Source organism: Typopeltis vanoorti, chromosome 16 (assembly GCF_054136105.1).
Source record: "Typopeltis vanoorti isolate ZY-2024b chromosome 16, IOZ_Tvanoo_1.0, whole genome shotgun sequence".
In the NCBI taxonomy this organism is placed as follows: Eukaryota; Metazoa; Arthropoda; class Arachnida; order Uropygi; family Thelyphonidae; genus Typopeltis; species Typopeltis vanoorti.
Genome location: NC_143564.1, coordinates 45,287,776 through 45,306,415, shown reverse-complemented (window position 1 = coordinate 45,306,415; position 18,640 = coordinate 45,287,776). Strand labels below are relative to the sequence as shown.

At 34.1% G+C, this 18,640-nt stretch overlaps 1 protein-coding gene across 2 annotated transcripts in view; it reads left to right on the top strand.

The window, feature by feature from the left end:
* Window positions 1-12,982, top strand: part of LOC150097986 (protein mothers against dpp-like) — a 139,281-nt gene extending 126,299 nt beyond the window's left edge. For both annotated transcript variants that reach the window (XM_090406493.1, XM_090406494.1), the window contains exon 8: window positions 12,415-12,982. In XM_090406493.1, coding sequence (XP_090262619.1) covers window positions 12,415-12,654 — 240 coding nt within the window. In that variant the 3' untranslated portion in view covers window positions 12,655-12,982. The remainder of the gene's footprint in view (window positions 1-12,414) is intronic.
* The last annotated feature ends 5,658 nt before the right edge of the window (window positions 12,983-18,640 follow it).

Genomic DNA, 18,640 nt, shown 5'->3' with positions numbered 1-18,640 from the left:
GATTGTCATTGCCTGAATATAACATTTTGTATTTATTGCTCAGAAAGAGCTCACCAGTTTTGGTCTTTTTTGTTTCAGTCACCCCTATTATGTCGATCTGGTACTTATCTAATTCCTCAGCTAGCTCCATTTCTTTGCCATTCAGGCTTCTTACGTTGATAGTACCGATCTTTAACTCTGGTGATGTTGAGTTGGGGTTTGTTTTCAGATTTGTTCCAGTAGCTGACTTTTCGCTGTTCGCCCTGGTTCCCTGGCGAAAACAACGGGGGCCTTGTTTAACCGGGCGACGCCCCAGCCGGCATGAAATTTTGTCATGTTGTACCATCATTCTATATTTTGGTTTAACCAATAAGAATACAATTTGGTCGGCTAAATCCCAAATTGCCAGCCCATCCTCGTCCGTTCAGTATCCAAGTAGATACCCAACAGGGTGCACCACGAGAAGGTGAGGATTGGACATTAGGTCAGAAGCCCTGGTCGGTTCTCCGCATTCCTTTAAAGGCTATGTGGAGGTCTCCTCTCAGTTATACAGCTTTGACCCTTAAGCACCCCTAGTTGATTATTTATTATTATTATTATACACCTCCAGGGAGTCCAAAGACTCATCGAGGGAGAGTGTGCCAACAGCATCGAACGATTGGTCCCCTTCTAACTACTAACCGCGCTCAAACTTACTTAACTGAGCCATTAGTAGCAGAGGCTCTACCAATCGACCAACCACAGTAGCATTATTCTTGTAAATAATAATAGTATTCTTCTTCTTGTACAGGATGGCCCATAAGTCATGGAACATGCCATAGAAAGGGCCTCCCTTTCTATGAAAGTTCCATGACTTATGGGCTGCCCTATTTAACTACAACAAAAAAAGTATCTTTGATGCATTTTTTGTTTTTAGAGATTCTTAAAAAGTTATTCAACACAAGTTTCTCTTATATAACTTTTTAAGAGCTACAATTTCTTTTCATGGAAATCCTAAAATACCAAACACAGGTCTGATTTGAAGGATGTGTATTGTAGTTCATCAATTTGTATAGTATAGCTTTCATTCAGTCACGTGATGAATCTTCACTATGCCACTCAAATCCCAGTTTGTTTGTAGTGATGTTTAGCTTGTATGCAGCCCTTCCCTGAGAACCTATAATATGGGAATTTACTAGAATTAAATAAAAACAGCTTGCCTCACATCAGTCTTAGCTGATGAGAATGCAAATTCTTCTCTAATATTTGAGTGATATAACATACTACTAAATTGCAGTCAACCTCCTGCTTCCTCAGTACTTTTTTTTTCTTTTTGTACTGGACCCACAATCCACCAGTCTTGTGTGTGTGAGAGAGAGAGCAGTAGAGTAAGAGGGACTCTGTTGACATGTCTCTTGAATGTCTAATAGTTGTAGTAATTAGGAAAGACAGAGTGAGCAAGGCTGTTTCAAATAACAGGAGGACAGAAACCTAAGCAAGGGCTCTGGTTTCTGTCCTTTCCACCCATCTCCCATGCAGTGCCGGTGAAATACTAAGGCCTCAGCTCCCCCCCCCCCCATGAGGGTATAACAGCAAAATAATTCTGCAGGTTGGCTACTAAGATAGTACAAGGGGTAGTCCAAGCCTGATAGTAATGAATCAGGAGACTTCCTGACCAGCCAGGGAATAATATTTTTGCTACTTACTCTGCCAGATTGTTCTTGTAAGAAGTCCAAGTATGGATTACTGGGTTCTTTTGGTGAAAGATTCAATTCACCGACAATTCATTGCGAGGAAAATTCATCCCGAAAAATGTATCGCGCGAACTATTGATCGCTGAAAATGTTATTCACTAGAAAACTGAAATGAATTGCATTGATAACGATATATAAAAAGCAAATGCAGTGCAAGATAAATTTCACAAAATATAATTTTATTATGTATCTATACAGGTAGCTCTTGCTTAATGCGGATTTGATTATCACGGAGATATTAATTGCGGCAATCCCTTGATATATGCAGCAAAAATTTTGATTAACGCGCCTTTAACCCTGAGGAGTTCGAAGCTGATCTGACAGATACAAGCAAAATGCTTAATATAAATATTCTCACACAATTCAGTGTATCGCTTGGAGGTCATGAGTAGCATGCACAGCTACTCATGACCTCCAAGCATTATTATAATTTTTATTATTATGAATTTAAAAATTTTGATAGTTTTTAAAAAAAAGTACCAGGGCGTTGCCCTGCCGCACATTCATGTTACGAGTGATATTCCGCACTGTTTTTTTGCTGTCAGTATGGTTTAACACACGTTATGTAAAGGTTTGTGATATTTAACAGTTAAATGTATCTGAGAGATACCGCGACCTCTGATGTCATTATAGTATGGTTTATTTTTATTTATTTTTAGTTACAATCTAAAAATTATTGAACCAATGTATTACAATAGAGAGCCAAAGACTTATCATACATGTCCCCTAGGAGATGTGCTTTATATTTACAGAAAATACTAAGCAAAAGTGATCTTGGAGCTTACTCCACCTTTACTACGGTTGCCCATGCTTGCATCCTCCGAAACTTTGTTTGTATATATTTGGCACAAAACTCTTGTAGTTTCTATATTTGGCTATGAAATAACGTTGGATTCAATATCCACTTAATTTGTACCGTGTATTATATTTGCAGTGTTTTTTCTTTATGTTTTATTGCTTTTTTGCCGAGGTCTGGAGAGTCGTTTTGCTTGTTATCATAGAATTTATGCTGATAAGAAAAAAACTAAAACTATTCAAACGACTCTTGATAAAAAAATTGCAGTAAATAATGTAGGTACAAGTATTTATTGAACATTTACTTTACATTCATTTTTTTATCTTTCCTAAAAGAGTACCACTTAACACAGTAATCGATCATGGACGAATTGTAATTTTTACCATTGATTATTAGATTTGATTAACGCGATTTTGATATACGCAGTAACATCGAGGGATTAATTAACCGCGTTAATTGAGGGATACCTGTATATTAGTCCGCACAGTTAGCCGAGTGTTGCTTCACAACCATATGTCTGGGAAAGGAGTGTCCTGGGTTCAATTCCCGTCGCTAATAATGTGAGGAGTGTAGGATCTTTCTCAGACATAGCCAAGTTAGTCGGTCTTGGGCACTAGGGGTTTTTCTCCCCAGTTTATGTGGGGTTTTTCCTCCTGCAAGCAAGCAAACAGCAAACCGGCCCAGAGAAGGTAACGCTTCTACAGACATAGGATACACTGGGAAGCATAGGGCCAACCACCTTATCCTCGGATAACGGTTGTGGTTATAATTTTGTAAATATTAATATTCCATCAACAGAATCTGTAGTATCAAAGTAAGAAAGAATATTTATACCATTTTAAGACGAAATAGAAATTAGGAAACTCACTAATCAATAAAATATTGTTTTCACTGTATAAGAATAAAAAATATGAAAATCTAAATAAATAATACATAGATTATCCATCTATCCCTCTTTTACCTTAATGCCGAGAGTTTCTATTCCTTATAACTGCAACCATTATACGAGGATAATGGTTGGCCTATGCCTCACAGTATCCTATGTCTGTAGAAGCGTTATGTTCTCAAGGCCAGTTTGCCTGCTTGCGGGAGGAAAAATCCCATATAAACTGGGGAGAAAAACCCTGCAGTCCTTGCCCAAGACGGCTAACTTAGCTATGTCTGAGAAAGATCCTAAGCTTATGTCAATGATGGAAATCGACCCAGGACACTCCTTTTCCAGGCATATGGTTGTGAAGCAACCAGCCACTCAGCTAGCAGTGCAGACTAATACATAGATACATAATAAAATTATATTTTGTGAAACTTATCTTGCACTGCATTTACTTTTCATATATCAGTATCAATGCAATATCATTTCAATTTTCTAGCAAATAAATTTTTAGCGATCAATTTTTCTGTGATGAATTGCCTGGACACCGAAAGATTCACTCCTCATTGCACGCTACTCTTAATTTAACTCTTTCCACTGCAATGCAAGACCATATATTCAAATTGTTAGTAATACTTGCAACAAATCTGTTTATTAAAAACCTGCAGTGGCTTGAAAAAGTTCTATGTTTGGTCGTTAAAGCAGGATTACTAGATTATTCAATCCTCACTCCAGCATAGACTAACATAAGCTAAGTGACTTTATAAATTAAATTTTGGATAAGTAGGTTAATCCTTATTCAACACAAAATACGAGGCTAATCTTCTTGAATGGCAGTCAGTCTCAAGTAGAGTAATGTGGGCAAATATGAGAATGGGGAACTGGACAATGAGACTTATTTGTGCCTATGTCCCACAAAAGGTTCTACTAAGGTAGAAGTGGAGGAATTTTTTGAGGCTTTAGAAAAAGCAACTGACACAATGAAAAAGGAAAAGTTGGTCCTTGTTGGGGATCTAAATAGTAGAGTAGGAAATGATTGTGAGACATACAAAAATATTTTGGGAAAATTTGGAGAAAAGAGCAAAGCTAATACAGAGGATTTGAAATTGGAAGTGATCACTATTTAGTCTTGAGCAGGATAAAATTGAATTTCATATTGAAAAGAATAACATGTAAGAAAGTTTTAAAGTGAATAAAAGTTGAGCAGCTCTCAGATGTGAACTGTAGACTAAAATACAGAAATATTATTGAAAAGAAAATGAAAGAGTTTGAGAACAGGAATCAAACCTTGGAGATTCAGTGGCAAACTCTGAAGGAAACATTGATTGATTCTGCCAGAGAAGCATGTGGTGAGGTTGTGTGCAAGGATAAAAAAATCAGAACTCCCTGGTGGACACAGGAAGTTAAAGAGGCAGTGAAGGGAAAGAAGAAAGCATATCAAAAGTTCCTGGCAAATAAGTCAGCTTTTACTCTTACAGAATACAGAGACAAATGTAAGAAATCTAAACAGTGTGTAAAACTAGCTAAACAAAAGTCATGGGAGGACTTTGGCAAGAATATAGAAAATAAATATCAAGAAGGTGGCAAAATATTCTGGAGGTTGTTGAAGAAGCTTAGGAATGGAGGAAAGAGTGCTGTAAAAGGAATTAGAGATGATAAAGGCGAAATGAAAACAGGAGAAAAAGATATCCTTGAAGTATGGAGTAATTACTTTGAAAAACTGCTAAATGAAACAAGCAGTGATGACAGCACAGTGATAAAAAACACTGACCAGGCATGCAGTCAGGAATACATATCCATACTTGAAGTAGAAAAAGCCATCAAAGGCTTGAAATGTGGAAAGGCAGCAGGAGTAGATGATATTCGACCAGAAATGCTGAAGTATGGTGGTATAAGAGTCTTACAGTGGCTGCACTGCATAGTTCAGAAAGCCTGGACAGAGGGACGAATTCCCGATGATTGGAGTAGAGCTCTCATAGTACCCATATATAAAAAGGGAAATAAAACTGAATGTGAGAATTACAGAGGTATTTCCCTACTGAGTGTTCCTGGCAAGATATATGCAAGTATACTTGAGAAACGGTTGAGAAGAATTGTGGAAGAAAAGCTTGGTGAAGAACAAGCTGGATTCAGGCCAAATAGAGGCTGTCAGGATCAGATCTTCACTTTACGACAAATAGTCGAGAAAGCATGGGAATATAACAAAGATCTGTATTTAAGTTTTGTCGATTTGGAAAAGGCATATGACAAGGTGCCAAGAGTGCTATTCAATACGCTGCAGTTATATGGTGTCAATGGGGCATTATATGAAGCAATACTTAGTCTTTATTTGAGTTGTGAGTCAGCAGTTAGAATTGAAGGAAGTACAGGAAGATGGTTTAATGTTAAATCTGGTGTGAGACAAGGATGTACATTATCCCCTCTGTTATTCAATATCTATATGGATCACATTATGAAGGAATGTTGTATTAAACCTGATATCAAAATTGGAGATGTTAATGTCAGCTCTTTGCTTTATGCGGATGATGTTATACTTCTAAATAAATCCGCTACAAGTCTGCAAGATTCTCTGACTAAATTGAATAGCTGTTGTAATAGATATGGTATGAAGGTCAGCAATAAAAAGACAAAGACAATGAAAATAGGGAATCATTGAAAATGTCAACTGTGTTGTGAATGGAGAACCTGTGGAACAAGTAAAACATTTCAGCTACTTAGGCACAATTTTTACTGAAGATGGTAAACTAAATATAGAAATAGACAACAGAATCAGCAAAGCTGGTATGGTGGGAAGTCAATTGAATAAATTCATATGGAATAAGAAAGAAATTAGTCGGAACACTAAATTAGCTGTATACAAGACTGTGTTCAAACCAATTTTAACTTATGGATCTGAGAGCTGGGTCAGAAGTAAAACACTTGACCAAAGATTACAGACCACAGATATGAGAGTCCTGAGAAAGATTAGAGGCGTGAACAGATGGCATCAATGGCAATATCATATTAAAAATGAGGATATTAGGAAAGAACTTGACATTGTCAGCATCCAGGAATGCGTTAGCAGAGCTAATCTCAGATGGTATGGTCACTTAAATAGAATGGGAGAGGAAAGATTAGCAAAACAAGTGTTCTCTGCCAGGTTGGCAGGAAAACGACCCAGAGGAAGACCAAGATATAGGTGGATTGATACGGTACAAAGTGCCTTAGACGATAGAAAAATAAGATCTGATAATGTTGGAGTCTTGACAAGTAACAGACTGATTTGGAGGAAAATTGTAGATAGGAAGTTAGTAATGATGTAATTTTTTCATGTAGTACTGTCATATCCTGTACACCCCTTGAGGGTACATGGCAGGAATTTGATGATGATGAGGTTAATCCTTTCTGTTATGTTTATTGTTGCTGCATATGTTTCCTGACCTGCTTAGCTGTTTTAAGAATTAAAGCCTCTAAATATATTTCGTCTCCTGATTGGATTTAAGATTTATGCTGTTCTTTCCACCAAAAGAGTGCTTTCACTAGGTGTTTTGTAAATTTCAAAAAAAAAAAAAAAAAAAAATAAGGTTATGCTATTTGCATCAAAATTTGTAAGAGTTTGCTACTATAATATAATAGGAAGATTTTCAGCATTGTTTTGGTATGGACTGTTGCCCTATGTGAGTTTTATAAAATATTTGCACCATGCTGCTTTAACTTCTAGGAATGGCCTTCATTCCTACATACACCATATCTCCTCTACTGGAAAATTGATTTTATAAACATCAACTTTAACTCTTGAAATGCAGTTTGATGTTGCTATATCGAAATCAATGTCTGTGCATTATACCTATAAAACCTCTTTCCTTTACAGTTCCTCATGCATCAATTACCAGTTTAAGGTCTAGTTTTTTTAAGCATTATCTTGCTAAGTAGTGTCATATCAAAGCATCCACAGGTATGTTTTCCATGTAAGAACAGCACGGTTCTCCTCCGCAGCAGATGAGCAGCTTTATTTATAATCTCAACCAGAAAATACACCTTCATTTGTACAACTGTAGCATTGAATTAATATCATCTCTGTCAATTAATAATCTCTCTGTCACACACACAGTATTCTGCCTTTGTCAATTCATTACAGCTCTTAGTGCTTGATACAGTCACCTCTCTCTAGCAAACTCATAGGAAATATTTGTATTTTTTTTTTCTTTTTCCAGTGAGGATTAATGCTATAGTAATTAATTTAAAAAATGGAAAAAATACTCTGCATAAAAGTCCCATTTTATGCACAGTTCATTATTATTTTTTTTATATATAAATTACACATTAGCAAAAACATGTTTTGTAATTTCCAATTCTAGAAAAGGCAGAATCAGTTTAGAGCAGCGGTCTGCAACCTTTTTGGAGTGAAGAGCCATTTTTAAAATTATATCTGTTAAAAAAAAAAATTTAGGGAGCTGCACGCAGTAATGAGCAAACAATAATGTGCAGGCTGCATGCGGCCCTCAGGTTTTTTGTACGGCAGAATTAGTATATTTTAATTAAAAATCTATTTTATGAATGTTGGATTTTGAATTTTTACATGTGGATTTATTTGTGCAGGTTAAAAAATTAAAATATACCTAAATAATGGAAAATTCTTTATGCGGATCGAACTGAGTATTTGATCTGAAAATCGATAGAAGTCCAAATGCCTATATTTTTAACTGAATGTAAGTGTCCGGTAAACAATTCCACGTGTCAAATACAATCTGATCTTGCTTTTTAAGATCTTCTATTTCAGACCATTTGTGTTGTATTGCAAGGGTAGATTTTTGTCTTTCCAGCTCCAGGTTAGCTTCAAGATTTCTAAATTTTGAATTCTGCAAATTCTTGGTTTTCAGGTCTTCTAACTCAAGTTGAAATGCAGCCTCATCAATTCCAGCAAAAGCCAAAAAATTTAATTCGACAAGATTCATTTCAAGTGGTCGCAATAAAAATGACACAGTTGCCTTGTTCTTTCTAAACTCCTCAAATCTCCCATTAAATTCAGATCGCATATTTACCACAATTCCTTTGAAAAAGGTTAAATTTATGGAATTATCAGCTTGTTCTTGTTGATATTTCTTCAATGTGGGAAAATGTAATAATGTGCCTTTCTCAAATCTGTTGCAAACAAATATAATTTTTGTTCAAACAAAATCACTTCTTCTAAAAGGAAAACTACTGTATTCCTTTTAGAAGAAGGAATTACCAGTGAGTATCTTCTAACTGTGCATATTCAAGGTCTTTTTGTCTTAGAAACAACTTAATCTCTCCAAGGCAGGTGGCAAAATCGCATCAACACCTCACCTCTGGAAAGCCATCTTCTTCTGTTATGCAAAAGAAGATCGAAATATTCGCAATTGATTTCTTTAAGACAGAGGTCGCCAAACTTCTTTGAGTGTCGACCCCTTCAAGAGTTTGACTTTTTATCACCCCCCCCTCTATTTACTATTACATAATTATGACAGGAAAAGCAAAAAAGACGCTTATGCGAGTTTTTAGATTGTTTATTTTATAGTTAGTGTTTCTTGTATGCATAATATAGTATATATTATTATATTGGCTTAACATCAAAGGGATACATTTTTGTTTTTGACGTCCTTATTATCGTAATAAAATACAATTAAATGTAATTAACATTACATATTTGATAGGAGGGATAATATAACAAAATAATAATAATACAATCTTCCTATAGGTATATATATATATATATAGGATGTACCACGGACATCCGTTTATTGGTAAATACGTCATTTTGGCCTACGTGATTGGCCTCCGTAACTATTTTCATGACCTTGCTTCATCTTACAGGTCCTATTCATGTCACTGTTCCCATAATTCACTCTTAATTGCGTTGTCATTCAGGATAGAGGTAATCCAAGTTAACTGAATTAAATATTACCCGTACAATGATGTCTTATATTTTTCTATCGACCACTGCTTTAAGAAGTTCATATTACCCGTACAATGATGTCTTATATTTTTCTATCGACCACTGCTTTAAGAAGTTCACAAAATTGCCGATTATGTAGCAGTCTTGCCATTATTTTGTTAACAATTTTTTTTTTTTAAATAAAGAAACAAAACCGTTTTTTGTATCTTTCATGCTCGGCACCCCATCTTTCGCAATAGATATTATTTTGTTAATATTAATACCCTTACTTTTCAAGCAAGTGGTAACAGCAGATTCAATCAATGTCTTCTCCACTAGTTTGTCCTGTAAGTGGCAGTATATCGAGTAATTCTTCCCGAGGTCCTTGAGAGTTTACGTATCTACAAATAAGTACGATCTTTGCAATGTCATCCACATCGCATGATTCGTCACAGGCAATGGAGAATCCTAGTGTTGAATTTAGATCTGTAACCTGCTGATTTGTTGTATAGTTCTGTCCCTTACAATCGTAGCAGATAATGGCATGTCTTTTATTTTTGTAATTATTTCCGCTTTGTTTTTCAAATCGCAGAAGAGAAATTTGGACATTTTAATAAAACATTCTTTCACATATTTGTAAAAGGTTTTCCTCATTTAACAACTTCTTGAGCGGCCACAAAACTAGCAAGTTGTATTTCTTGGTACTTTTATCCATTTGGAAAATGAACATTTACTAGGCAGCTCTTCTACTACCTTTTTTTCTTTCATCTCTCCATGGATATGCTTTGTCAAATGTATCGTGTTTATTTAAAAACTGTCTGATTTTTGATTTTTTATTGTTTGAAAGCTTTTCATGGCATATTAAACACATTGGAAATCCTGCTGTATTTGCTACAAAATTCGGTCCATTCACTTTTAAACTCCCAATTTTCTTGTTTTATCTTTCTCTTCTTTGCTGGCATTTTAAATACTATAAAAATATTTTTATTTTGTTAATATTTAATTTAATGTTACAATATTCACATTACCTAACACAATCACCAGTAAATGAAAGCACTGCAACGTCCACTACAAAACCTTTACTTATTTTAACAAAGTGAGCAGATTTACAGACCACACCTGCACTCTATGCGAAGATAATGGGTACGTTCAGGCAGGCAAGCTCTACTGTAGTGCTACATGTACTAGCCTAGCGTGACGTATTTGGTTTAATAAATTAAAACTCGCGATTTTGTATTGCAAGTATTATGTTTCTCATCATATTCATAAAATAATTAAATTCATCGTAGTAATTCTTACTACTGTCATGAATGAAATCAGGAAGATTATTTCTTTCCATTCCCGAAGACAAAACCTCTCTCACATAAGATTTTATATTCGAAAAAATGTTTTCTACGGGATTAAGCATGTACAAATATTGAAAGTAATTTTAATTGGCATGAATAATTAAAACAAATATTTGACAACTCGGTGGTTTTATGAATTCTTGCATTATCCATGATAATTCAAGATGAATGTAAAGAAGGATTATCACGTATGATTCAAACATGAAAGTATTAAATTAGTACCAGCATCGCATGTACTATTTTCAATTGTAAAATATCCTTGACTTAATGTAAAATAAAATGTCCTTAATTTATTGCAAATGCTATATTTAGGTTTTTCAGTTTCTAATTTAATAAATAACATTCATTAAATTAAGGGGATATTAGATCCCACATTGTTTTAAATACTATATTCGGCATGAAACTCTGATTCCAATCTTTGAGTTTCTTATTCGGTTTTAAAACAATGTGGGATCTAATATTCCCTTAATTTAATTAATGTTTATATTGCCAAAATGAAGCCTGTTGGCCCTTTATATTTGAGTAACTTAATGGGTGCACCTTTTGGACAACTCGTATAGCAGAGTATATAAGTTCTTTTCGCTATACCTTTTGGTATTAATTTGGTCTAGCTACTCACTGATGAAGCCTCAATAAAGACTGAAACCGGTCTGGGTAGTGACCTCCCACCATAATGTAATAACAGCATACATTTCCTAGGAAATGTGTTTTTACATTATGGAAAATACCAAGAATAGCGATCAGAACTTTACCCACCTTTGCAATGAGTTGCCCGTGTTTGTACTACGTTCTAGGACTACTTGCTTTTACTACTTACTTTTACGTTCTAGGACTACTCATTTAGCTCACTCTAGCATTCGCCGATACTTTTATAGTTTTTTATACTATATTCGGCATGAAACTCTCTGATTCCAATCTTTGTGTTTCTTATTCAGTTTTAAAACAACGTGGGATCTAATATCCCCTTAATTTAATTAATGTTTATATTGCCGAAATGAAGCCTGTTGGCTCTTTATTTATATTTAAATAACATTCATTTTGTATTATTCAAAAATAGATTGTTTAATAACGAAAGGAGCCGTATGTGGTTCTGGAGCCGCATGTTGCCGATTCCTGGTTTAGAGACTATAGAGTAGATTTATAATTTCCAGGCTTAGCTGCAAAGGTAATTAGCTACACAAAATTATGGAGCTAAGGACTCACGAAAAAAATTTGGTTTTTGATGCTGAGAGAATCCATCACTTGAACGAAACGTGGTTTGGTTTACAAAAAAAATTTGGTAAATAGTGATAATGACATATTTTTGTGCGCACAATTATATATCATCATGAAGCAATTTAATGATTGTTTTGTTAGTTCTAATAATAATTATTAGAATTGCTTAGACGGTATAGATGAAGCCCTTTGGTCGGAAGGGGTTTGATTCCCATCTATGACATGAGGAATTTCATCAAAAGAGACCAGATACAGAGACTTGTCTCTTTTGATGAAAGGTGAGTTAGCCAGTCTCATACGGAGGTTTGGTTTTTTTTTTTCACTCACCAGAACAGGCAAACCAGCCCCGTGAATACACATGGATTACAGTCAGGAATACTTAAGATGGTCCCGGCCAGCCATAGGCCTGATTTGTCAGCTATGCTGGTCTTGAGCCTGGATAAAAATAGCGGGTGAGATGGTGCTGTACCTCCCCATAAAAGGGGCTCATGGCTATTGTATCATCATACAAAATAAATATCATTACAATTAACACATTAATTAATAAATATTAATGCTTTCACAAATGGTATGAATAAAACATATTTATTTCTTCACAGGAATTTGCCCAGTTGCTTAGTCAAGCTATTAATCATGGATTTGAAGCAGTGTATGAACTCACTAAAATGTGTACCATAAGAATGAGTTTTGTGAAAGGATGGGGTGCAGAATACCATCGACAAGATGTTACTTCCACACCGTGTTGGATTGAGATTCACCTGCATGGCCCACTCCAGTGGCTGGACAAAGTATTGACACAGATGGGCTCACCTCATAATCCAATATCTTCTGTATCATGACCTCAGTTCTTGGCTTTATATATAAATCATTTCTCCCATTGTCTTGGCTCACAAAATGTGCACAGAAATGAAGCTGGAATTGCTTGAAGCAATTTGTTCATCACCAGATCATTTTTTGTACTTCTACTGGAAAAATATTCTTGTGAAATTATTTTTAAATACTCATTAAAATATTACAGCTGGAGTTTTAGATGCTAATGTTGACTGTAAATATATATTTTTGTTTGGTTCCACAATTGCAAAGAATTTGTTTAAGTAAATGAATCATAAACTGATTCCCTGTATTTTAAAGTAAAACATTTTAAACAAATTTCAATAAATAAAAAAAAAAAACTTCGGCTATTTTTTTTTAACCATACTCTCTCGGACTTAGAAAATTACAATGATTCTATTCTCTCAACTAAATTCTAATTTTACAAAAATGACAGTCTGAAAAGATTTTTTTAAGTGCAGGCAAAGCAAACTTGATAATTCAGAGTATGATGGGGAATTTATTTTTTTAAACTTATGGAAATTCCATTTTTACCATTTAATGTCTTACACTGGCAAAGCAATTTCAGTTTGCAAATAGCAACAATGGAAATAATTATAATGAGTGATATACAACTGGTTCAATGTTTAAGATTATGATAATGTTGTTAATAAGATCTGCAAACAATGCTTTGATGGTAGCTTCTTCAATATATTCAATCATTATGAAATGTGCATATGTATAGTGCAGAAAAGATATCTAAACATGCAGATAAAAGAAAGTTTATTAATAAATTATAAAACCAACTATTTCTATCTGAAACGGTTTAAAATAAAATAACAATGGATTTCAAAAGATGACAAGCTATGTGCTAGAGGATATGGTAAAAAAAACATGTTAACCATTAATCATTTAATTCAAATCAGGACCATGTGGTAGCACTCTCTTTGATTGTCTTCAATTGTAAAATAGCAATTGTATAAAAGATGGGTATTAGACCAAAAAATTCTGTGGTCAGTTATCAGTTCTGTACTGTCTTTAGACCTGACTTTTTTGGGTTTTGTATGAATGATAAGACTACAAGAACTTTTCAACTGAACATCCATCCTTTGTCCAAAGTATGAAAGAAGACTTCATTTTTCAGATAATGGTGCCTTGAAGAGAACCTACATTAGGCATTACTAAGCCTTGGAAGTATCTGCAATCTGTAATGTATCATTACAGATTGCAGCCATTCTCAGAAAGTATAACAAATATTCACATTCTTTCAAGCCATGAATCTTATCAGCAACCTAATGACAGGTGCAAATTACAAATTTTTGTTTATTCTGTAGCAATTTTTTTTTCAGAAACTATCTTAATAATATGTTCATTTGCAATTAATTCAACTGTGTGTACTGTCAAATTTATAATATTGCATATTTTAGATGGTTAACACACATATATGTATAAAAATAGAATTTATTAAAAACTCGATTGTTGCACAGACATCCTCAGGGAGAACAGATATGTTAACTACATAGATTACAAGATACGAGTCATATAACATGCTTATTACCTTGTGCTTGATCACAATTGAATTAGCAAGATAATGCACTATTGGAGTAAAAGGGAAAAAAAATGAATAGATTCTGTAAGTTAAAATTAGATACTACCTTATTCAAAATTGCTAAAAATAAACATAATTATGAGCAGTTTATGGTGATTACTTCCCAGAGCTTCGAGACTGACATGCAGTTAAGATTAGGATGTTGGGTAAAGTTTCAAGGAATAGATAGTCAAATTGGTTTGATTCTAAAAGAACTCTGCATCTAGTGTCAATAGCATGGCAGGTAAAACCAGACCTCTCTAATTTTAAAAGAACAGCTATTCTATCCAACATAAGATAAAAATGAACTTGATAGACACAGCAGAGAGAGATGACAATTTGTCCTTGGCCAATAGTAGAAAAGAAGAGAGTTTCTGAATTAGTTTGAAGGTAGCATATGGTCTATTTCTTCTCATTTTCCTTTAAGGTATGGAAAATTTTATGTCTGGCTGACGGATTTATTATGCAGGCTCCTCCAGGGATTTCAAGGATAGAGCACTTCTTTCAATTATTTTGGAAGTGCTCTGGTCTAAATACACATCCTTCCTTGAACAAATTCACCAAAAGACACCGGCAAGTATGATGTAATAATTTACATCATACTTGCCGATGAAAGTATGATGTAAATCATACTTTCACCAGCAAGCTGTGAAAGGATTTATATAATTTTACCATCATTTTCTTTAATATGATTACTCTAAGGTACACACACATTCTTACACTAATAGCCCTCAAAATCTCTTTACTATGCAGGAAAAGTCAATTCCAAAATATATGGGTTTTACTGTGGACTATTTTCTGGATAGTAGTTTCATTATAACCATTAAAGAGTTTAATTTTTTTTTTTTAACAGAAGAGCAGACTGCATGCACTCTGTGTACAAGAGTTTTGATGATAATCATCATCTGTGTTGGATGATGGTATGAAGATGAATAGATTTATCTTTCAGAGAAGGAGGATTTTCTATAAACAGAAAATTCAATACCCTGTATAAGTACAGATTAAGTATCCAAAAAGTGAAGAATGTTAGTGGCTAGTGAATTTGATATGAGAGTACAAGGAGTTTATTCATCCAGAAATTGTAATAATTCTTTCTCTGAGTGGGACCAAACTGCAAGAATATCATCTACGAATCAGCACCAAATGCAAGGTTGGGAGAAATGATGAAAAGTTTATTTTATGGAATAGAATACCTAGAAAATAATCAACTAAAGCTGCACATAGCTGTTCCTTCAATCTGTATAACTTATTCAATGTAAAACAAACAAGTTAACATTCTTAGGAAAATCAGCTTTTAAAAACTTTAAGAGTTCCCAAAGCAGTATATTAGTTTCCTTGCTATTTCATTATTCTACAGACAGATCTTTGAAGTCAATGCTATTTTTAATATAAGGGCTAGTATGGCCAGCAAGGTTTTGAAGATTAGAACACTTACCATAATTTCGAAATAAGGAAATTATTATTTTGCCTTATCCCCTTGATGGACAAGGGGATAAGGCAAAATCTGGAGCCATTGATAAAACATTCAATTCATCATTTGTGAAGAGGTCTGTATAAATTATAAACCATCTGTTATAGATAAGTTTGAATACTTCAAAGTTATTTGCAATTTAAGTGTGCCTATCTGGTAGAGGATAAAAAAATTCTAGAGATTAATTCAAAACTGTTCTTGGCTAAGATTGTTTTTTAAATACTTTCAAGCTCTGCACATCATTTACAGGAAATGTTTCTTAGTTTGATGTACCTGATCTATTAATAAGGCCTTACTGGTTTTTGATACATTTTATGCATGGTATGCAATTTCATAGTCATCTTGATTTTAACCAAGTTAGGAATGATATCAGCATTGCAACAACACTTTAGGAACAAGTCTTATGTAAAGTAGTTTTTTTTCTTTGAATGCAGCTTACCAAATCTTTTTACAGCCTCCAATATTCCTCACCATTGAAGTTACTAATCGGATATTTTAAAGGAATGTACTAGATATATATTTAAGATGATTAACACATATATAGACAAACAGAATTTATTAAAAACTCCAATATATTTTGCTCTTTAATTCATTCATGCTGCTTGCACACACACATCCAATGGCACACCACTCTATAAGAGAAAAATCTAGATCTCACTCCCTTCATTTGTTCTCAACTTCCAAACTTGGTCACAGTTGATTCTCTTCTGCTGGAAGAATTAAATATAATAAAAAAAATACTAGTGACTAATAGTTATAATGAAAGTACCACCCAGAAAATTATCAACAGTCATCAGCCAGACCTCAATCTGATGCATAAAGAATCTTTCATTCTTCACAAGTATACACTATCTTCAAACCAACTCAAAAGCTGTTGCTTTTTTGCTATCTACCAAGCACAGATTACCATCCCTCTCTCTCTCTCTCTCTCTCTGCAAGGTGTCTGTCAAGTGTCCTATTTAATGTCAACCTTGTTATTTTTAAAAGACTGACTGTTTTGCTGATATTAGAATCTAAGAACATCATAACTACATAATTTTTTTAGAATTGTAGAAATCTGGCCTTGCTTGCCATGCCATTGATACTAGACAGTTTTTTGGAACTAAATCAAGATTCTTCATTCTAGCATATTTAAATTTGATCATCCTAATATTAACAAATCTGATTGCACGCCAGCTCAAAATTTTTTTTATTTTGAATTACAGAAGCTATTAATTTATTTTCTTTGCTATGTGACTCACACTTGTGATTCATGCTTTGGATGTAGTTAACTGATCTTATCTTTTCTCCCTGACATGTCTGCATGATGAAACATACTGGAGTTTTTAATAAATTCTGTTTTTCTCTCCAAGTGTTAACTGTTTAAATATATAATTCCTTTAAAGCACTGACAAATTCATACTTTTACAAAGAAAAAAATATTGTGCACTTTTAATGAATTTGAATGGCATGCATTGCTAATGTCATTAAAGCTATCTGGATATGTGTAAATTAAAACATTTCATATTCACCAAATAAAATATATATGGGAAGATGAGTTGATGTCGATCAGCACCGAGGGACAGTTCTTATTTTTAATTTTTGATATTTGTCACACTTATCCCCCCCCCCATGAGAATGTAATACAATCAAAATTTCAGTTGGATGATAAGGAATGAGAGTTCTGAAGACCTTTTACTTTGAAATAAAATAATGAAATTTGAAAATTATATATTTAATAACATTTGTTTACAAAGACATCTTCCTTATATGAATCCCAAATATGATTTTATATTTATAAAATAACAGGTAAACAATATGGAATTCTGCATGTGGGAGGGGAGAGGTGTATATCAATGTAGTTATGGCAGAATTATTATGTATTTCAAAGAATTGGAGAATTCTGATTGAGTTAGCAGGCAATTTTTTGTTGCTTGGTTTGAGCAAAAAAAATTCACATTCTGTTATTTAATCCAAGGTGCAAATACACTCTAGATTACCAACTTTTCATGAGGAGGATTATTAAATGGGGGAGGGTGCATATACTACCAAAATATACAGCATAAGACTTCAATTTGGCATAAGTAATGGATATTATAGCTCCATTTTTTACACCAAATAAACTTAATTAGTGCAAATACTGTTCAAAAACTTTTAATTATTACATTTCAACGTTAGAAGGTTTGTGCTGAGAGCAGAAAATTCAAGAAAAAAAAATCTCAGTGATTAGATAATTATTTAACAAGCACATTTTGATTTTGATGGCTCAGAAAAAAAATTAATATAAGAATGAAAAAACATTCTTATCTCTTATCTCAAATTCCATACATAGACTATAGGGTCTGTGTATGGAATTACTACAATTTTGAGACAAAACTTATGAGAGAATGAACTAAAAAAGAAACTGTGCTTAAGCAAAAACTAGAACAATCAGATGAACTTTTAATGTAGCCGAGACTGCCAGTTCTGTGAGATATAACAGCAAGCAAATCTGAACACACAGATATAACAAGTGTAGTTTACTTTTTCTTTTTTTTTTTTTAATGTGAATCCATCCACAAAATGTTATAAGCCTATCATGTATTAGTATGTGGGTGGGCTGAGGATTAGATAATTTAGAAATCTTAGTATAGAGATGGGGTGCTTAAGGGTCAAAGCTGTATAACTGAGAGGAGACCTCCACATAGCCTTTAAAGGAATGTGGGGAACCGACTAGGGCTTCTGACCTAATGTTCAGTTCTCACCTTCTCGTGGTGCACCCTGTTGGGTATCTACCTGGATACTGAACGAACGAGGATGGGCTGGAAATTTAGGGGCTTAAACCAGTATACAAAATGATGGTACAACACGACAAAATTTCATGCCCTGGAGTGTCGCCTGGCTAAACAAGGCCCCCATTGTTTTCGCCAGGGCAAACAGTGAAAAGTCAGCTACTGGAACAAATATGAAAGCAAAACCCAAGTCAACATCATAGAGT